At 38.7% G+C, this 22,535-nt stretch overlaps 1 protein-coding gene across 5 annotated transcripts in view; it reads right to left on the bottom strand.

Annotated features, from left to right (window-relative positions):
• CACNA2D3 (calcium voltage-gated channel auxiliary subunit alpha2delta 3) overlaps positions 1 to 22,535 on the bottom strand; it is a 551,583-nt gene that overhangs the window by 349,142 nt on the left and 179,906 nt on the right. For all 5 annotated transcript variants that reach the window (XR_010072843.1, XM_063348451.1, XM_063348449.1 and 2 more), the window contains one exon: positions 14,091 to 14,207. Coding sequence is in view for 4 of the 5 variants with exons in the window: in XM_063348449.1 (XP_063204519.1) it covers positions 14,091 to 14,207 (117 nt within the window). In the remaining variant the exon portion in view is untranslated. The remainder of the gene's footprint in view (positions 1 to 14,090; positions 14,208 to 22,535) is intronic.

Below are 22,535 nucleotides of genomic sequence, written 5' to 3' on the forward strand. Positions count from 1 at the left end.
AGTTCAGCACAAAAGCCACAAAACAGTGACCAGAACCCTATTTATTTTTCTATTTTAATGAGAACATACGCTTAAAAAAAAAAAAAGAGGGAAGAACTCAGGTAATTAAATCACTTATATGAAACTCAAAACCAAGAGTTACAGTAGCTGCTGAAAGTCGATCAAGGCACTGATAATTCCTTTGGTGAAGACCGTCACTTGGAATGGCCTAAAACAATTAGCTAATCTCCTTTCCTACAGCTTCCCAACTACACACACCATCTCCTTAGTCACGAAAAATGGCAAGCAATTCTGTTAAGTGTTTGTGTGATATATTGCATTACAGTAACGAGGAGAGAAATGGAGTAATAAAATGTATTTCTACCAATTAATTGTGTCCTCAGTGGAGAACAGAATGTAAGATACTGCTGTATTCTCACAGAGATGTAGACCTGGTTGAAACAGTTCAACAATATTTTATTGTATCTACAGTAATAATATACCTCTTTTTCAGCTGATCAAGTCCATCAATGTTCATGGTACTCTGTAACAAAGCTGAGTTTCAACATCAAAGAGAGAATGTAAAAAAAAAAACCCAAACCGCCACCCAAAGACCTCAGACCATTATAAACCAAAGGCAGCTCTGTTTTTCTACTTCAGGGTTGTGCTGATCTAGTTCTAAGGACCATTTGCTCCATTCTTATCATGCCGTACTCATGAGCTTCTCCTGAGCGCTGCTCTGGGTTTGCACAAAGCCAAGCCAGTGCCATCTGCCTCCTCCGCTTCTCTCTCTGGGCAGAAAAGTAAGAGCTGAAGATTCAGCACGTGGCTGTGTCTGACACCGTATCACACTGATTTGAGCCCAGAAAACAAGACGATGAACAGGGAGAAGACAAGAGACAGAAACACGCAGCATTTTGTAAAATAAAATGTAACTTTTTAGTTAAAAATTACACCAGCTCCCACAGAACTGTATCGTAAGCTCAGCAAACTACTTAGTCTTTCAACAGCACAGCGTCCATCTAATAGCTTTTTAAGTTCAGCTCTTCAAGATGTTTACAGAGCCACAGCAGCGAGTCTAATGTCACCACACCACCTAACGTCAGCACGCAAGAGGCGGCCCCGAGCCCCTCCCCAGCAGCGCTCAGCAGCACCTGCTTAGGGAAAGAACTTCAGAAACAGAACAAAATCCTTTTTTAGTACACCGTTCCAGCTTACGGCAATCGGTATTTTATGGGCTTCTTGAGTTAAAGCTTGTCCATCAGTATATTAATTAGCCACCTATGGACTCATCTTTTATGAATTTATCCAATCCCTTTTTGAACTTCGGTCAAAAATAAAGATCAAGAGGTTACCGACTTAATTTCTAGATCGTGAGCACGGAATTATCTAAAAGCAAAATGAAAATAACTATTCTCATTTCTATAATGATTCATAGTGACATTTAAATGAAAACTGCTTAATTCACAAGTCAAGGCAGTATTTCCATTTTTATATGTCAAAAATATTTGCATTAAAATAAGATAATTTAGTCGTCTTAGACCCATCTCAAAAATAACACTGTAGTAATATTTTTCAAGTGTAAAGAAGTAAAACTCCATAAATATCCATAAATGTAACACAATTAAGATAAATGCAAAATTAATTATTTAAGAATTACTAATTTACTGGCACATTTACAAAGCGCTAAATTATCATCTCACCACAAGATATGAGAAATGAGTGATAAAATTATTTTCCTGACAAAACTAATTTTTTTTTCCCAATATAATGAAAACTTACAATATAAGCCAATCTTTTTTAATTACAGATTTTATTCTAGTCTGCTCAGTGTGTTAAGGAGGACAAAACCCCCTCATTGTGCTAGCTCCAAATGGTACCAAAACCAGCAATCCCACTGGTGAAACAAAGTGAGGTGTAAACTAGCAAATAAATCTGTTTACCAGTGTCGTCTCTTAAAGCCTTCCCTGCCTGCACCAAAGATTTACCCGTAAAGTGGTTTTGAATAATGTTTTATCCTTACTATGAACTAAAGACTTAACCTCAGGTATCTGGCAAATTTTTTCTGACACGTATAAAAAGTAGTCCCGCGATCCGTTTGAGGAGGTTGCAGTGTATGGCCCATGCTATGGTAAATCTGGAAGGGTGATGTGAAGACACATGAAATCTCTAAGTGCAGTTTAAGCGCGTTTTTCTGCAGCAGAGCTTGCTTCTCCAACTCCAGCTTGTTTTTAAAACAAAGACTCACAGGTACAGAGCAGTCATTTTCTTTTTTCTGGCATATAATGTTTTTGTTGCATTTTTTCGCTGCACTGAAATGACCCATCAGAAACACGGGGCAGAGGATTTTTCTATAATGTAGTATTTCTTTAGTGCTTTGTGCCACAATGATTGCTGTAATTTAACCTCTGTAATAAAAAACAGATTCATCAATAAACTGCAATTTATAGTATTAGTTTGGAATGGTTTATTTCTTCCATGAAATACATTTTTTCTTATGATTTACTCAAACAGTTTGTCGCTCTGGAGTACTTGCGCAGCGTTGCCAGAAACAATCATCGAAGATATGCTGTGCTATCTTAAAGGACAGAGAACTGTGTTTAATCCAAGAATACATAGCTGTATCTACTTATAGGGACAGTAAAATAAGTTATAAAGTGTTCTCTGTGATTTATTGTTTGTTGCCTTCAGCGTAACTAATTTTAAAACATATACAAAAGTTAATGTGGCATAATTACATGGTACTGAAATCAAGATGCCACCTGAGATAAATGACTACACTGTTGTTCTTACTATTGGTACAGCACAGAAGACAAAGCTCCAAATGACACAACACTTAAGGAAGTTTGAATGTGAGCTACACGATATTCTTCCTTCCAAACTTAAAATACCACAAAACCAAAAATCAGACTTCTGCTTCCCTGCCCGCCGGGGATTTTTAACTTTGTACCATCTGAAAAGAGAAAAGCAATCTCACGCACCGGTGTCCCGCTCTGTGCTGCTCCTACAGAAGTCGCTGCAGAACTGCTTTACGGAGCTGCGCTCCTCAGCTGTTCCTGCCACGAATCCTAATTCTGCAACATAAACGTTTCAGGATCCTTTTGTCTGTGTGCGCGGACAGAATCGCCTGGACGTTCTCATGGAACTCCACATTCAGAGTCCGTCTTTGGAAGTGATTTGAAATCGACTAACATTATTTTTAAGCACATTTTAATCACTCAGTAAAATCAATCAATAGCAAGGCCATGTTTCTAGCAGGATTCTCTCCGTCCCTCGAGCTGGTTGATGTCCAGTGTCAAACACTGAAGTACCATCAGAATTTGAGCACTATGAGATTCAGGCTTCAGTGGGTTTATGTTGTTCCAGGGATGTTGCCCTTTTGCCTAGCAAATGCCTCAAACCTAACAATCAATACCTGCTGTGTTTGAGCCTTAGTCCCTCAGAAAGTGAAAGTTCAAACCTTGTTTCTTTTTCCTGAGGGTCTAGATATTCAGGTTACCAATTGGAAACATTTTTGATCAAACATCTACAGGTTGAGCTAAAGCGCCCGGCTTTCTGCGGCTAACGTACGTAAGAAACAGATTATCTGCAGATGGGCTGGAGGAGAAGCTCACCTGCAACAGGAGGGAATGCAAAAGCAAAAGAGATTTAGCATGGTAACACATACAACATCAGGCCCGAGGCATCTCATTTACAGACAAATGATTAGACAGCTTCCCTAAACAGCTGCGGAATCGCCACAGAGCTTAAAAAACATCCAAACAAATAGGAAGATGGATCAATACGGTTTTAAAGCCATCGCTGCCAACCCCACAAGAAAAAAAAAAAGCAGCGTCCACCATACGATCCCACTCGTTCCTGCGTCCTGTCTCCTTCCTCTGCTTTGCTGTTACAAGTATTTTTCATCTCATGCAACGAACAAAATCTGGACTAATCTAAGGGAAAGAAAGCCTCTCTTAGGTTTCTGTTTTGGGGTTTCTGGCCTGGATAATGATTCAGTCTTATAAGTACAGGCCAGCACAAGCCACAAGTCTAATGAGCCGCCTTCTTGGTATTCATCAAAATGAAGATTAGTTTTCTAGTTAGAGCATCAAGTCCGATGTCTTATTACAGTTGCGTTTCACACAGCTGTTAAGAAACAGTTCAAGCCAAGAATGTTAACTAAATGCTTCATTTATCTCACCCTCAAGAAAACCCCACTTTTCCAGTTCAAAAAATAGCATCTCGCCTCGCTTTCAGTCTGCTTGTGTCTCCCAGAAGCGTTTCACGCAGCACTAGGCCGGCCGTGATAATCCTGCGCTCCCCACTGGCTCGAGCTGCTGCGAAGAGCTGCTTTACCCCCACCTTCGCTGGCAGCTGCCTGGAAAGATGAGAGCGCCCGGGCACCCCAGCAGCGCACCGCTAGAGCCCATTTAAAGCCTTCCCAGCCTTAAAGAAACTGTGCAGCTGGCGGAAGGAGCATGATGGGTTTACTGGACAACTCTATAAAGTAATAATTCTATTCAAATAAGAAGATAAAAGTAAATCCAGTGTCCAGGGCAAAAGAGATGTGGCAGAACAGCTTTGGAACCAGTAAGTGTTAACAATGCAAAAGGCAAGAGAGCAACTGTGCTGACCAGCGCTGTGTACGTGTGGAATAAAAACCAGCTCTTAGAGACGACATAACAAATCAACTACGCTCAAAGTACTTTAGATTACGCAGGCATCTTCCTACCCAATTACACTGAAGTCAACTAGACTAAAGAAAGGTGGGAGTGAAGAGGATAAAGGGGTATTTGCCCTCTCTTATCCGTGCAGGAGGCTCTTCTCTCCCAGCGGTGTCGCGGGGGCAGTTAGGGCTAAGCTAACACACTCAACCCAAGGCAACACCCGCTGGAAGCTCTGGCACGAGTAAAGAGTGGGGTGAAGAGGTAAAACTCTTAAAAAACACTAATGAATTCCCTTATACAGCTCTTTTCATTGAAATGCTTCTGAGCACTTTGAGAGCTACTCTGGAGGAAGACTTGTAGCAGTTTTAGGTGGACACAGACTTAAACTGCAAACAACAGCCAAACTGTTTTGCCACTAGTTTATTTCTAGCTCAGTACAGCCACTTTTTGCTCAAATCATTTGAAACCCAGCACATGAGACCTGATGTACCTGCTGACCCAACACTGGGGTGAGGCAGGACAGCAAGGCGCGTTTGGGAGGCAAGCGACAAGCTCCAGGTGGCTGTAGAAAGCAGTAGTTACCCAAAGCACACCCCAACGAGCCCAGGAGCACACTTCAAAAACTTCACAGAGTCAGGGCTATACCATTTCTGTGAGGGCGGTGAGCCCCTGGCCCAGGGTGCCCAGGGAAGCTGTGGCTGCCCCATCCCTGGAGGGGTTCAAGGCCAGGCTGGACGGGGCTTGGAGCAACCTGGGCTGGTGGGAGGTGTCCCTGCCCAGGGCAGGGGGTGGCACTGGATGGTCTTTAAGGTCCCTTCCAACCCGAACAATTCTGTGATTCTAGGATTTAATTCATTTCACAAAATGAAGAATCACACAGAGGTGATAACCTCTCTCCTACTCAACATATTGACAAACAACCGTTCGGCAAATCCCTCCGGGAAAGCCATTAACAGGCTCCTCCTTACTCCTGCTCCCAGCACTCCCGCGTCCTCCGCAGACCGCACAGAGGAGTTCGGCATCATTCGTGCAACCAGAGAAGGAGACAGCAGCTTGAAAACCTGCTCTGTACAAATGCAGCTTACCCCGAACTGAGCATTCTAAGAAGATACCTTTTTCATTATCTAAGCATTAAATAGAACGTACGCGAAGTTTCAGGAAACAGGCTAACGTTACACGAACAGCGAGCTACAGTGTGTTTTCTCAAGAGAGTATTCATGGACAATCAATAACAAGTATCAGTAAACACTCTAGAAGTGAGCTGACTCTGAACATTTTTCATTTTTTTATGACATGAAAGTACCAGTATTAATAAAATTTGATAACCAATTTTATCATTCCAAAAATAGATTTGATGATATGTATATACAATATGAAATAAATAAGAATTATAACTGAAAATTAAACACATGATAGTTGTGCAAGTGGAATTAAATTTTAATTATAATACATTACTATTTGAAGTGACTAGTTTAATTCACACATTGAACAGCAAGTTGGACAACAGGACTATTTTTGTTAAAATATTTAATGTTAATGTAAAATATTTAAATATGCTAATACCCTAAAACAGTGATAAGAAAGCAGGATACACAACGCTAATTTATCCTACTTCATTCTTCCAAACCCACTTTACTGTTTTCTTCCTGCTGTGTGGAAAGCTATTTTATGTTGTTGTCGGCAAAGACTGAATGTTATGCACTTTTGCAATGAAGTCTAATACAAGAATTATTCTATGAAGTGGCTGGTTTGATTTTTCTCTCTGCCTGTATTTTCAGATAAGTGTTCTATATTCGAGTGTGCTATCTTTAAATACTTTTCATTTCTTTTCTCAGCACTGAAGATGAAACCGTCATAATCATCTGCAGCAGCAAATGCTTTTAGGTTTTCTCTAAAAGTCTTTATTTCCCCCTCCCTTTTTCATAAAAGTATATTTTCTTTTTTTCTAAATTTTAACTTCCAAAATAAATTCACTACATTTTCTAAGACTGGCTAGACTATGTGGACTTTTTTTTTTTTAAACATACAAACATGCCAGCATTTTAAAGTCAGCCAAAATTCAAAGCATAGTTCAAGTTGCTTAATTTTTTGTAGATATTTATTTCAAGCTGTACGAAGACAATGCAAGCTCCGATTTTGCACAGCCATAAAAGCGAGCAATTAGGTAACACTAGTTCCTAGATACTGCACGTGCCAGGTTACGTACGTGTCTCCCTGAACATCGTGGCAAATATATTGCCCCGAACCTCTAGGCACGATTAACATGAACTACTGCTCCTTCCTCAAAAACCATACCTAGCAGGTTCCCTTTCTCGGTTGAAGTTCTCTTTAATACATATTAGTACTTGGACACCAAAAAGAGAAAATTCATTCTGAGTAGAGAAAAAAAGTTTGATGTACAAAATTCTTTTGATCTAATTGAAGTCTTTGCAATGAAGGTATTCCTGAACTGTTAAAAAAATAAATTATTAAGCATCAGATGAAAGATGTCCCTCAAGTTTTTGTTGGTTTTCTTTTTGTTCTGTGGAAGTTATAAACACTGAGAAATGCAACGCATGAGAAAACACAACTGAGTTTTTAATGTTTTGCCTTCCTCACCCCACCTATTTAAAGAATAGCTTTCTGTAGACTCCGCTAACCTGGATTTTAGGACATAGAAGAGTTAGACAAAGATTTCATCAATGCACTTGGACTCTCTGCTACGATTCAGAGAGGTCCACAGAAAAAATCCCTAACTTTCATTAAACCGATCTATTCCATTACACAGGTATGAGATAAAACTGATTGTACCTTTTCCCTTCGTTTCTCTTGTTCACCAGCAAGACGCCCGAGGATGGTCTGAGCACTCATACTGCAGTGATGTGGTGGGAACGAAGGCTAACGGGAGAGAGAAACCTACCTACGCTACACTCCAATAAAAATAAATATTCCCCCCACCCTCTTTCAGAATTCTTAGCAGTAACTGTTTGCAAGTTTCTTGGGAAACTCAAAGAACTAAAAAGCAAAGCAGCAATACGTGATCTAGCTGATCTGCCCTAGAACAGGTTTGGCTAATGCTTCACTTGTCGAAGATCCCAACTGCTACACATTCGGCAAAAGCAACCCTTAACTCCACTGGCAATAAACAAGCAAAATATTTGCTGTGCCTTTAAACATCCTTCGAACTATGACTGCCGAGGTTATGTATTGTGCTACTGCGTTCTCCACGGACTGTCAGGGGATTACTAACCATCTTTTCATTTTCCAGTGTAGTCTAATTTGCCAAAAAGTAAATAAAGCTCAATGCTTTCAGAACAGAAATTCGTCACTTACATAGAAAATAGACCAATAGAACTGTGAGCAAAATTCAAATTGTACCAAAAGTAACCAGCAACAATTACAGTTAAAATGCTAAACGTGAATACAAAAATATTGCTAAAAACCTTTAATTTCTTGGCAGTAATTAACACAACTGTAGCCATACCTCCTTTATTCATTATGTCTTTTTTCTGTCATTTAAAACTATTTATAGTGACACTGAGTTGGTTCACCCTGATTTCCTTCCACCCACAACCATTTATGGTTTTTTCCTCCAGTAGTTTTATAAATATAGTGGTATTTCTTTCATTTCCATCTGCTAACAAAAACCAACCTGTCTTACTATATCAAAAAAAAATATTAATCTGGGGTCACTGAGCTGCCATTGAGCAGCATAATTTTGAAGAATGCGTGTTGATACTCATTTTCCTTTCTTCTAATTCTGCAGATGCAAATTAGCTCAATGAGGGAGCAGCGTGGATAGTGAAAATGTGTTTATTATACATTTAGAAATAGTGAGCGTAGCAAAGTAATACGTTTTGACGTTTAAGACCTTTCTATCTTCTATTATACTATATGAATATGAAATGTGAATGATTATTTGCCTCTCTTCTCAAGAATGCCATTCCCAATCTAGCCTCGATCAAAGTGATTTAAAATACACAGTGGGTACTGAAGAGAGTGTACATTTAAAACAGTCTAAAAAAAAAAAAAAAAATTGGTTCCAAATTCACCTGGAATATTCCTCAGCGTTGCCTCAATTTTTCTTTAGGCACTGCAGGAAGCCACTATTTTTTATCTCCCAAGTAACAAAAGTACAAATTAAATTACTAAACCCCACCATGCAAAAACGTTCTGTCTCAGTAAATGCTCTTAATTGGCGTAATGACATAGCGGTGACAACCCCAACTTCCCTGATTTAATAGGTTTTACAAAATTCTCCAGCATGCACGAATGTAAACTGGAGATTACACTCCAGCAACTCTTAATTCACAGCTACAGATGAAGAAATAAAAGGTAGAAAATTATGTATATGACTGTTATTTTAAAATCCCGTTTAAAAACCACAGTGGAAGGGCTATCAAACAGATTTGTTTATACATAATGATGTCTGCACCAGAGACACCTGGCTGTGAGAAAACAGAATACACAATGGACCTGGGACACTGGCAATGTCTCGTCATATGTTACATTCTGACATATTTGCTATAAAAGTAAGATAATGATACTGCTGGGAAGTGTTTGGAGCCGAAAGGTGCACAAAAGATCTCCTTTGTGGACTCTTCAGAAGGGAGGCCCAGGAAGACCTGAATAGGTTTGAAGAGTGCGCTAACAAGAACCTTATGAAGTTATGAAGAACAAGGACAAGTGTAAGGTCTTGCACCCGGCAAAACGTAATCCAGAAGTGCAGCACAGGCTGGGGAGCGGCTCTGTGGAAAGGGACATGGGGGGTCCTGGTGGACAACAAGCTCAATAGCAGTGGGCTGCTGCAGCAAAGAAAGTCAACAGGATGCTGGGTTGCATCTACAAGGGCATCACCAACAGAGAGAAGGAAGTCATTATCCCGCTCTACTCAGCACTTGTCAGGCCACGGCTGGAATACTGCATTCAGCTTTGGTCCCTACTGTACAAAAGAGATGCGGACAGGCTGGAGAGGGTCCAGAGAAGGGCCACCAAGATGATCAAAGGACTGGGAAACCTGCCATATGAGGAAAGGCTGAGAGAATTGGGTCTTTTCAGCCTTGAGAAAGGACGGTTTAGGGAGACCTTATCACCACATTCCAGTATTTAAAGGGTGTCTACAAAGAAGATGGAGATTCCCTTTTTAAAAGGCGTCGCATGGAAAAGATGAGGGGTGATGGGTACAAGTTAATTCTGGGGAGATTCTGATTGGACACAAGAGGAAAATTTTTCACAATGAGAACAATCAGCCATTGGAATAATCTCCCCTGGGAAGCGGTGGATTCCCCAACATCGGACACTTTTAAGATTCAGCTGGACAGGGTGCTGGGCCATCTTGTCTAGACTGTGCTTTTGACAAGAAAGGTTGGACCAGATGATTCCTGAAGTCCCTTCCAACCTGGTGTTCTGTGATTCTAAGAATATCGCCCTATTAGTATCTGAAAGCAGTTTGAAGACTGGTGTAAAAATCATTGGTGGAAAAAAAAAAATAATCCATTTCTCTTCATTGCAAATGGTTGTTAAATGCAAATGCTGATATTCCACTCATTGGAAGAACGTTTGTCTGCATGTGGAATTTCATGATAAAAAGCTTTAAAGTCCCAGGTTTCTCTAGATAAACCCCACTGGCTTACTGATGCATGAATGCACTGGAATTGAATTACTGTACAACAGCAATTACTTTTCACAGTACTGTTATAACGAGAATCAGCTTCACAATGAACACCAGGTAGCGACAGTGGGAAAAGTTAATAAAAAGAAATACCTTTTATTTGCATTTTCCGCTGCAGCAATGGTAGTTGCCTTAAAGAAAAATAATCCCTAACACTTGACTTGCCATCTTACAAGGAAATCAACAATCATTTTTACAGGATTCTCCTTACTTGCAAAGAAACACTGATAACAATAGAAATTTAACTGCATAGCTAAAGTTTAATATTAGCTTTTTGACTATTCCCTAACAACTTATCTATCTTTCATTTTGCTTTATTTTTCACTTCCTTCTGTCCCCCTTTTATTTTTTCCTATTACACCATTAACCAGGAAACGTAAAAGCACCAAATGAAGAGGTTTAATTCCACCCCTTTTTAACTATCGGGTTTGTTGCAGTAGTCATGTGTTACTGAGCATTATGTCATGGTGCTCTGTTCTCTTGATTTTCAAATGAGTGAAGTCACTGAAGTATCATAAAACCTTCTAATTAAAAAAAAAAAAATATCACAGCTAACTTTAAATTAAGACTGATCAAGCACATTTCCCATGAGTGAAATCACTAAAAGTCCAGGAAAAGCAACTGAAGCAATACCACAAGTGAAAGCGGACTACGCGAGGCTCTCAAAGGGATTATTTGGGTTTGGCTGTAACATTAAACCCACTGCTGAATAACGGAGGAAACATTTCCACTTATCCCACCTCATGGGCAATCAGATTTTTCCCCACTCAAATGCCGTAGTCCTAAAGGTAAAAGGGATACATCTGCATTCGTCACAGCTACAAACAAAGCATCAGCGACATTGAATCAGAACTACCCTTCAGTGGTTTTAACTTAAATCATGTCACAAATAATTTAAAATAAAATCTGAAGTTGCCTCTCTGAAATTCGATCAAGTAGGGCTGTATTAGGAAGGGAATGGTTAAAAGGAATATCCTGTACTGCCACAAATCTAAGGTAAACAGTGAACACTGTGGGGGGGACGTCGCTTGCGAGGGTTTCCATCAGCAAGTAGATGACAAAAGGTTATATAATTGGTTTAGCACTTTCAGTTTTCCATTTATTTTATGTATCTGACAGCACAAAAATAGGACATTCTGTGATAGGATAATTGCATACTGAAGGGTAATTCAAACAGGGGATGAATATGATAAAAATCACACTGAACCAACTAATCACTATGAAAAGTGATGAGACAGAAAAGATAAAAATTCAACCAGACTATAAAGGGGGAGGAGGGAGAAGAGAGTTCAAACATGATTAGTAGCTTTGAACAAGTTAATGTGTTTGAAAGCATAAAGCAAAACAAGAAAACTGAAGGCCTTTCCTGTTCCTATACTTACAGGTCTTTCCTCTTGGCCTTTTCTACAAATTAAACGTCTTGCATACTCTAGCTTTCTGAATAGTTGTCACAGATTGCTACACATGCAAGAACCTGAAAAAAGTATGTCGATTACAATGCTTTATCTAAAAAGTATTTTAAATTAAACCATGGATTTTGATGTCTACGTGAAGCTAACTCAATGAGCAATGCAGGGCAACAATTTGTGATAACACTGGAACGTGTTTTCTGAGCGCTTGGGTTTGAACCCTTGCAATGGCTGCCCCAATATTTCTAGGGCTGAGAGATGTTGTAAGGTACTCTTCATTTAGTACTTACCCTAATATTACCACCAGCATATCTAAAAATCTAAAAATATTACTTGAAAGCTAAGTTTCAGTGCTCTTCCTACAAGTTGCCACCAAAAGCTTATGTCAAAGTTCTATTATTTTAGCGGCGAGGGGATGCAGTATTACTTTGTAACTCCTATCTTGCCTCTACAGATATGAGAAGAAAAGCAGCTATGATGTACCAAAGATGGAACTCGTGTAAAATGTGCACCGTACCAAAGGATTTTGTACTTACCAGAACATAAAATATTGAGCGCTACTGACTGCCAGAACTTAAAAGGGGGATTGACTGCTTCTCTGCAATGCATCTCCAGCAACCAAGATTGACCACATCGTGTAATTGTGCAAAAAAGAATAACTTTATTGGAAGGCACACTAAACAGATAATTTTTTAAGGTGACCCTGTCCAAACCAAGATTCTAGCTTCCTTTCCAAAGACGGAAACCTTCCAAAGGAGGCTCTGGATTTCAGTCAGTTTTTCCAGCACTAAAACCCTTTCACACAATACTATACACAGAGTTTAATTTCACAGAATTTGGTTTTATTTTCACTCAGAGCACGGTGGCCTATATTGGTCCTATGTTTTTTTCCACCTTAGACAAAAACGCCATCTGTATGAAGAGACCAAACCAGTTCTGAACACTCACAAACATTAGAAAACGTTCACTGGCAGCTCTAATCGAGAGACAAACTGCTCCTCCCCACAAGCACTCCACTGACCGAACAGAGCTCCGCTCCCCGTGTGTGCAGCTTGCCGGTCACTCCTCGCTCTAAACAAGTGCTGCTCAAAGAATGGGTTTTTCACATCGTTATGGTCTCAGGGCAGCAGTTTTCTCTGCTAAGGAGCAAGGAAAACAACCTCCCCCAGAGCCAATATTCTGCAGGCTTCTAGAAGCTGTTGCACACATCTTAAAGTGCAGTTTTTCTCTGAAAAACAGACTGTAAAAATAGCATTGCGGGGTTCCATGTTTATTGTCTTTCTCTACTTCCCTGCCAAGTGTGCTCAGTTTGCAAGCTGAAATATGGTTTACTTTGCTGCCAGCCCAGAAAATTCAACCTCTAAAACATAGCCAAATTCCTTCCTCCCTTTTGCACCATAACAGAAAATAAAAGGCTGAAGGCGAAATTGTATGTACAGTTACACAAATGGAGTCCCTCTCCTTGGGCGATGCCTTAAGCTTCACAGTCAAGACAAAGACCTTCAACTCCACTGAGCAGACAAATCTGGCTGAAATAGAGCAGCGGGTGGCAAACAGAATCACCACATTGTCCTGTTATTCTGCTGACACGGGTGATGCAACAGGAACTACTGTTACAGGCAGTCTCCTAGATTTCTAGCAAAGAATAACACAAAATGAAAACTACAACAGGAACACCTGTTATTCTTTAGCACATACATGTTACAATGAACTTCTATTTGATATAGTAAAACATAGTATTCAGAAATATTTTTTTTTATGGTAAACCTAGATTTTTTTATGGACAAAGAAGGATCAGAATGGAGATTAAAAAAAAAAAAAAAACAAAAAACAAAACAAAAACCAACCAACCAAACAAAAAAACCCCAAAACCTACTTATGTACAGAAAGCTCAGTATAGCTACTTAATGATCACTAATGAATTGCCTTTAGAGTGCTGTAGTACTTACCACAGTTAGAGGAATTTGCATTTAGTCCCATTTGAGACATCTCATCATCTTCTGGTTTTGAACTAAAGGACAGTTATTAAACTCAGAAGACTCCCTGCACTACTATTTTTATAACAGCGACCAGTGAAATTAAGTCGCTTTGGCTTGACATTTTGAAATCGAACCTTTTAATGCACAACCACACGTAGTCATGTTTTACCGAGTACGAGTGATACCTTACAAACTCATATGGGAAACTGTTGTCCAAACCTAGTTACACTCTCTCGCATTTATCTACTGACGGTTTAAATAATTTAGATCTATTCTCTTTAATACTGATCCTAAAATACTTCTGAACGCTTTAGCATTTCCATTTCAGCACCCTCAATCGCTAGTACAGCCTTCAGAGCAGAGCCTAAATTATATATTTAGTTTTACATCACAGAATGAAACAGCAGATTGATCTGCTGCTTACCCGTACAGCTTCAGACTTTTTATGAAACATCTCTTCCATATTCTTTGCTAACTTCTTCACAAGCTGGAGGCCATCAATTTCTTCTATTGCAACATCCTTCTCATATTCTTTGTATTTCTGGAAGAAAACAAATGAAAAAAGAATTAGGGAAAAGTTATTCAGAGTGAACAAGCTGAAATTTTGACAACTAATTATTAGTTTCATATTACACTTTTGCTGACATTCTTCATTTATTTGATGTTTATTCGTGTGACAGAAGGCTGCTTTGTGCCAAGATGCAGTCAACAGTGAATAGAACAATTGGGTTAGAACCAGAACTCCATTAAGAAAATAACAGAAATATTTATCTTGTGCCCTGTAGGAAAACGATAATTCCCCTTCACAATGTTTAAATTAGCCCTCCCCGCAACTGAACAACAGCCAAAAAAAAGTAGTAAAAAATGATTTTTGGATGGGATATGAGGATTTAAAACCAGTGATATGCTTGGTGACCCACTGTGCCTTAGCAACCTAGAATCCTCCTCCTCCTCCTCACTGAACTCGTAGCTGTCTATTTCACGAGCTTTATACAATGCTTACATTACGAATACTTATACTACAAACTTATCTAGACATTCTTAGCTTTCCATGCAAATAAAACCCTAAATAAACTACATAAACATGAGTCTATCTAAACACAAGCTGGAGAGTATCCTTTATACAATATGGATGAGCTTATGGTCTCCTTTCACAGTGTGAATAACTCTCAGACTGCCTAAGCACTAAAAATATTTTCAAAACAATTTTTATCCTCTATTTTCTACATTTTTTCTTTATCAGTGTTTACAATGAAGCTTCTAAGAATATCATATACCAAAAAAAAAAAGCATAATATTCTTTGGAGTCAATCTTCAAAACATTTAGTACCGAGAACATTCCTCTTCCCCGTATCATTCCCCTACAGTCTGTACTCTAAGTCAATAAAATGAGCTGGTATTATTAAAAAGATTTATCAATAAAATTTGCCTATGGAATTACAATTATGTCCAAACCTCATATAACTCCAGAGAGAAAAGAAAGAATAACAGCATCAAAAACACTGGCTCAAAGCACCTGGATGAACACTGAAAACATCAGAACAGTGACAGAGTCAGGACCAGCCGCGTCCTGGCTGACGATGGAAGGACGGACTCTATTGTAAGCGAATGTCTCCACATATTGTACCCATTTCTCCTGACAAAACTAATTTTCAAGACAAAGTGACATTTTGGAATTCCTTTAATCTTTATACTTCTCTGTAAAAACTTGTGTGAATATTTTGATAGGCAAATAGTATTTGATAAAACATCATTTGCAGACAATTACATAAGAACATTAAAATATACAAAGTTGCCGGTAAATACGTAGGACGCTAAACTTATATTCTGTGATTTTCCCATTTCAGTAATAATTTCATTTTTTTCCACACTATTACCCGTTATGAGGCTTTATTCTAGCTGAGATTTTAACATTAGACTGAGTAATCTAAGAACCCTCAAGCAGACCACCTGCCTTTTGCTCCCTGGAGGCAAGATATTTCTTTCCCCTTTTTGGTCTGCATTTAAATGTCATAAGCAGAGTTCTGATTTCAACTCTTCAAGTCCATTTACGCCATTACTAAACTCACTACTCTCCACTCTGAAAAAATTAATTTAGGACAGCACGGTTATCTGTCTAAAACAGAAAATTATGTGTTTTATTTACCGGAGAAAATACAAGAACACAGTAGACAACAGAGAGGTAAATGTTATTGTAACAAATACTAACTGTGATAAAATGTAGTAAATTAAAAGTAAATTGAAAACATTCCCAGTTAATTAACGGTGTCAAAGTCTGTTCACATCCCACAGGATTTGAAGCTTTGGAGAATTTACAACAAATGAAATAAAATGCAGTGTCATGAACGACTATCATATTTGTTATGCCAACAGATCCCGTACAAATTTGAATCGCGTGTTCCAAGCTGCACAGATCATGTTCAACATATCAAGTTCTGATAAAAATGGTTTCCTTCAGACTTGACCTTTGAGTTCTTAGAAAGTGCTCTAAAATGCATCACTTCAAGAGACTCTTTTCAGGTCATCAGATTTATCGATTTAAGCTTTGCCATCAAGTGAAGAAAACCAGGAGATTATTCACTGCGTTTCTCTGAGAACTGGATGGTACGGCTGAAGTCGACAAACCGTCTAGGCACAGAGAGTCATACCATACAGTCTATTAGGCTGTTGTGAGAACATCTTAAAAAGTCACCCTTCTCATTTTTGAGTAACTGGTGCTTTTGAAAATTAATGATGACTCAAAACAGATGGGAACGATTTCTTAATTAATGATTTATGATTTTATAATTATGCTAGTTCATAATACTACGTTCATTTATTCCTAACTTAAACGCCAAAGTGCCAACGTTTAAAAAAAACAAACAGAGGAAACAGAAGATATTATTTAAATTGTATTTGAAAAGACCACACATCTGGCAGGGCACGTCTAGTCAATCGATGGAAACCTTCAAGAACATTTGCAACAACCTAGGAGTGCTCAATTGATTTGGAAAACCTTGGCAACCCAGAGGTTTACATAATAAGAGGTTTACATAATATGTATTTTACATTCGGTATTTCATTGCCATAAAAATACTTCTATTATTTTTTCAGCCACTAGTGGAAGGTTCCAAAACAGGAGAAATTATGTGGTTGGAAAAAACACCAGCTGTTTTTAGTATCCTTGTGCTCCAGTGATTGTGTCTGGAGGGAGGAGGTGCCAACTTAATCTGTGCGTGTCTGTGCACCTTCTCGTAGTACTCAACGTGCGTGAGGCTGGAATTCAGACTCCATCTAGAAAGCAGCTGATTTTATAATAACTGTCAATGCAAGAAACCTGAATCACAGCAGACAGGGAAAAAACAAAAATGCAATAAAACTGTAACAAAGGACATCACTGATAACAGATTCTCTTCCTTTCACTGCAGAGGCTGTCTGACCTCCAGGCTCTCAGCATTTCCCTATCATTAGATTTTACATACTAAATTGGTTTCTAATTTAAATAAATTAGCTAAAACAGTAAAGACATAGTTCTTTCAAAATAAATTTGAAATAGTTTTTGAATGAAATTATGTCTTTTCTTTTAATGTAACCTTGAGAAAACAGCAATGTGCCACTAGGGCTGCAATTAAGCAAAATGTTATCACAGACAGTGGTGAAAAAACCTAATTTATGGGCCAAGTGTCCTTTATAATTCCCGGACTTGCAAAGTGGCTTGTAGTACTGTTACTCTGACTGGATATTCCAAGCGATGATTTGAATAGCCATTTCCCTCCACTCCAAAAAATATGAAGTTGATGATAAAGTTTTTTGGTTTGTTACTTTATTGAAAAAAAAAATTAAACCCTCGCTTTTTTTTTTTCAATATTCTATAATTTTATTCCAGTAAGAGATACTGAAAAAATATCAACATTTGTAACGTACCCAGTAATACATTTGTACTGTTATTAAAAGGAGAGAAAACAGCCTTAACTTTGCTATAAATTATTGACTTGCATAACAAAAGGGTATGAAAATTTAGTCACAGCTAGACTTTTCTTTAGATAAGTGGACTTCCAATTGTCTAGAAGATCGAGCAGATAGAAATTCTGATTTGCTGCATTATTAAAAAAATAAAAGATACCTGAAGCGCCGATTCTTTCTGCTTGCGAAAATCAGCATTTGTTAAGACGACAAGAACATTTATCATTTGAGAACGCACACAAAAATACATTATTTCTTCAGTATCTGTTTTGCCAGACCATTTCACCCAAGCGTCAGGGACAGACAGACAGTAATTCACTGTCAGAACTCTTAACACTGTTCATGGATTTAGGCGTGGGGCTTATTTCTTGCATGATAACTGATCATCTAGAAATAACCTACCAGAAAACAATCACACAAAGCTCAGGTCTGAAGCATTTTGTGCAGTCCAAGTATTTGGCACTGAAACACCAACACACACACAAAAAACCCACACCAAAAAAATCCAAATAAAAACCAAAAACAGCAGCAACAAAAAAAAAAAAAATCAGAAAAAACCCCCCAAATTAAAAAAAAAAACCCAAACAAATAAAACCAGCACACCAAAACCCACATAGTTTGAGTGACCAAGAGAGGAAAGAAAACCCACCCTCTTGAAGCAAGACAGCTTCAGAAAGGTGCCATGTCAGCTACAGTTTTTCTCCAAAGAGCGGCATGATCTTTGTTTTCCTATTCGTATTTGTATCTATTAACTCTTACCAAAATCAAGATAATTGCCTTTATGCCGTATATAAAAGTATTTTGAGTTACTTACAAGTGTGTAAACAGTTCTTGGTCTCAGCCTTTCAACAAGCCCGCGGGTGCTGTGTACATGAGCAGAGCAATACAACATTACAATGAAAATTCTTCCCACTCCCCAGGATTTTCAGAGCAATAAACATCACAACCATCCAGCTTAAAGAAATTTACTCACTCAACAGGAATGTTATAATAATCCTTTAAAAGTAATCTGTCGGTTTGTGTTGCCTGTTAGGAATTGATGTATGCCTCTGAGGTGTGTTCACAGCTGCAGTTGACGTTGTTGTACGTACTTTACTAATGTTGCTATTTGAGAGTGGGTTTGTCACATTCATGTTAAATACGTTAAATAAATATATATGCATGTATACATTTTTTGTTTTATAATGAAAAAGTAGAGGCAGCATGCAAATGAAAGTTGAATTATCCATTCAATCTCTCCATTGTTTAAAAAAAAAAAAGTTTAGTCCATGTCATTTGAAAACAAAACAAAACAAAAAAACCCAAAAAAAGGCCACGCAACAAACCACCACCCCAAAACCTCCAGATTAAAACCACTTTCAGATGTTCAAGTGCAACGTAAAACAAGATTACTGGAACACACACTTTTGATTAAACCACCAACTTTTGATTTCAATGAATACTATTGCCCAGCAGAAGGGCTGGGCTAGGCATTGCTTGAACTGTTTGAACATGCTTCAGACACTGCCGCGTAAGTCCGCACAGGGACTCCCTCCACTGCACAAGTGCTGGTCTGAAGCGCCGCAGGAGCCAATTAGCTTACTGGAAATATTTTAATTCTATATTTGAGATGTCCTGACAATCAAATGTAATCGATGAATGAGTCTGCAAGGCTACAAAGAGCTTACAGCTAATACAATTGGCAGCTCAATGTGGTTTCTTTATTTACGGAGTCAAAAGCTATGTCAGTCTTAAACAGAGTCCTGTCTCAGTCAGTTCTTAACCCCTAAACCCATGGAATTCTTCAATGTTGACTTTCCTACCCAAAGCAAACTTGGATTTTTAGGTGAGGTTCTTCTAGAGCGTAGGGATCAGAAGGCTGATAGTCTACTACATTTTCATGTACCAAGAAAAAAGTTTTTTCTTTCACTAATCTATTCATTGCAATCTAAAAATAAAGCTCACATTCATTTTTATGCACTTCTCATTGTATAATAGCTTTTTATTTATTTATATGTTTTTAACACTACTGCACAAAATTTAAAACAAACGGCATTTATTCAGGGTGCAAAACACCTATTCCTTTTTACACTTTATAGGGTTTTATCGTTTTAAATTATAAAGCCCTAACCTAAATCTATGTGCAGCAAACTGACAGCTTACACCATTAACAGTCCTGTTGAAATTAAAGGAACTACGCACGGAGCAAGCCTTCCCACTATTACCAACACATGGCTCTGAGCTTTTGAATCAAAACTAAGAATATAAATTGCTCTTGACATGGAAAATCAATCACAGCACTTTATAAGACAATATTATTTTAAAACAATAATATCCACATTCAAATTGATGGGACGCAAACCGCGAAAGTTCAGACCTTATGTGGCTTAAGTTCTTGTGGTGCCCTACCACAGCAGCACACATCCCTTCTGCACGCGAGAGGTGCTAGAGTAATTCCCAGCAGAAGACTTAAAGATATCCTGCACAGCCTCTACATGCTTCATCACAAGTGAGGGGTCGCTAATTATATACACACTGTCGTAATAAACCTGAATTTGAAGCCAAATAAAAAGCAGCCTCCAGAATTACACGTGAGTGGGAAACTGAGCTTCTCCACTGAGCAGAAGGGTGCTCAGCTGGCACCACCACAGCAGAGATACCAAATACAGATGGTGCACTCCTCTGGCAGACTCATCGGTGAATCTCTCTTTAGTAAAAGATTTTGTGTTTTCCCGTTGTCACATTGACCCTATGATGGTGTGGGGTTTCTAGAGTGCCGCCATTATGTTGTTGTGAGCTGGTCCTCCATAGTCTAAAATGCATTCAGTGGAGCAACTTTAAAGGCCTTAACAAAATAAGCAACATGAAGAGCTGGGTTTATTTTGTTGTTGATGGCTGGTGAGCATTTATAAACAAAATTATTTTATTTCAGAGCCGGTATAGAATTTTTCCGTCCATAGAGCTCCAAAGACTTTATAAAAGGAATATATATGATAATCTCTATTCTGTACGTGAGGATATTGATACATAGATGAATTCAGTGACATGCCCAATGTCACACGGCAGTTCACGACTACAAAGAGAACAAGCTCTCTTGGTTCCTCTGCCAGTGCCCTGCCCAATAGACCACAGATAACCGCGTTAAGTTCAGGCTGATCTGTACGGAAAGATGAGTCACAACGGCATATTTCTCCTCACCTTGACATTAGAGAACTCCTTGATAATTGGGAGTTTGTGTTACACCACATTACACACTCCTATTAACCTTTACTGAACCTCTTTGTGTTGATGAAATCCATCAGCAATGACCAATGTGATGGCACACTCATTTTCTTTTCTGCAGAGAAATTTTTATTCACTTCATCGAATGACTCCAAGGAGCTCTACATTAGCCTGTCACGTTTGACTCTTGCCATGCACCGGTGTCCTAGGAACTCCTGCTCTCTCAAACTCCCATTTAGTTACTCCATCAAATACACTTTGCAATGCAAAATATTGACATTTTTGTTGCATACTGTATTATTCTGATTAGCTACTCAAAGCTGTACCTGGTATATTATAGCCAAAGACCAGCTATCCTGGGAAATTTGTTATCAGCAGACTTGACAAGGATAGTTACTGCTTTCTTTGCAAAATAATTTACACACAATGTAAGTATTTTACAGTCATTGCAAGGGCACTATATCCTCAGCATATTTAGTTTCTACAAAGATATTTATTTCTGGCCTATTTTTACCTCATTACTAAATGCAAGTGCTACAAAACCAAAACAGTTAAAGTATTAAGCTGAATGGTAATCAAAACCAAACAAACTCAATACCTGATTTAGCAATATTCCTCTGCCATCTCTGTGAAGCATGTCCACACAAGATACCTCCTCAGACCTTTGCACAACTAGATACGTGCAGGTACAGCCCGTAAACAGCAATAATGGCAAAAGTCTTGAATATACACCGGGTCAGAACAGCTGCGCTAGTGTGGAAAGACACAAGCGCTGTAGATACTCTACGATACAGGGTATTTCTCATCACAAATAAAATTTAAAAGCAGCAGTCATATCGGTAATGCATAAATTATAATATTCTCTAACAAATAAAACGATAAGGAAACACACTCCGGGAGTTTCAAATACTTGCTCTCTAAGACTAATTCAGTATTTCAATTTTTACTTGAAGTAGTTAATAAGCCTCCACCTAAACAACCATCACCAAAACTGGGTGACCCAAATAACAGTCTAGTTAGGAGATCTAGTTCTAAGCCATCGAACAGAGGTCAGGAACACGCTCCCATCTTTCCCTTTAACGGAGTTGCTCCGGGTCAGGGCTGACCAGAGGAACGAAGACCGTTGGAGAAGGTTTGCCGTGCTGCTGCCTCCAGCGTCCAGCGGCAGAGGCTGCTGCAAAAGGAGCGCCAGCTCGCCGCCCTTCCCAACTAGAAACTCAAACGTATGAAAAATGGCTGAAAAAGCAAACTACTATCTTGTAAATTCTTCTAGCCATCTGAAACACCTTCACAAGCCAGCATGGGTGTCTTAAGAGCCAGTTAGCCAAGACTATTAAAATCTGCTTTAGAAATATATTCTACAGAAGCTATGAAATTATACATACCTTTGCTTCCATTTTAGAAGAGAACATAAAGCCCTCACTTAAACCAAAAAAAGAACATTCTGGAACTGCCCTGGAGACTCCTTTTTCCATAAAGATGTACTTAATACTCTTGAAAACTCACTACAGTATTTCACATGAACTGCTTTAAACAACAAACAAAAACCCCACCAGTATAAATCTGCGGAATCACAATATGACCCAGCGGGCATGTCCATCCAAGGCAAAGCCATCACTATTATTTTCAAGTGAAAGCAAGTACATCAGAGGCATGTACACCTAATCTGGTCCTCGGAAAGTCTGAGGAAACATCAGAATGCACTCCTTTCATCCCGGAGAGTTAT

This window comes from Chroicocephalus ridibundus, chromosome 10, assembly GCF_963924245.1.
Source record: "Chroicocephalus ridibundus chromosome 10, bChrRid1.1, whole genome shotgun sequence".
Classification (NCBI taxonomy): Eukaryota; Metazoa; Chordata; class Aves; order Charadriiformes; family Laridae; genus Chroicocephalus; species Chroicocephalus ridibundus.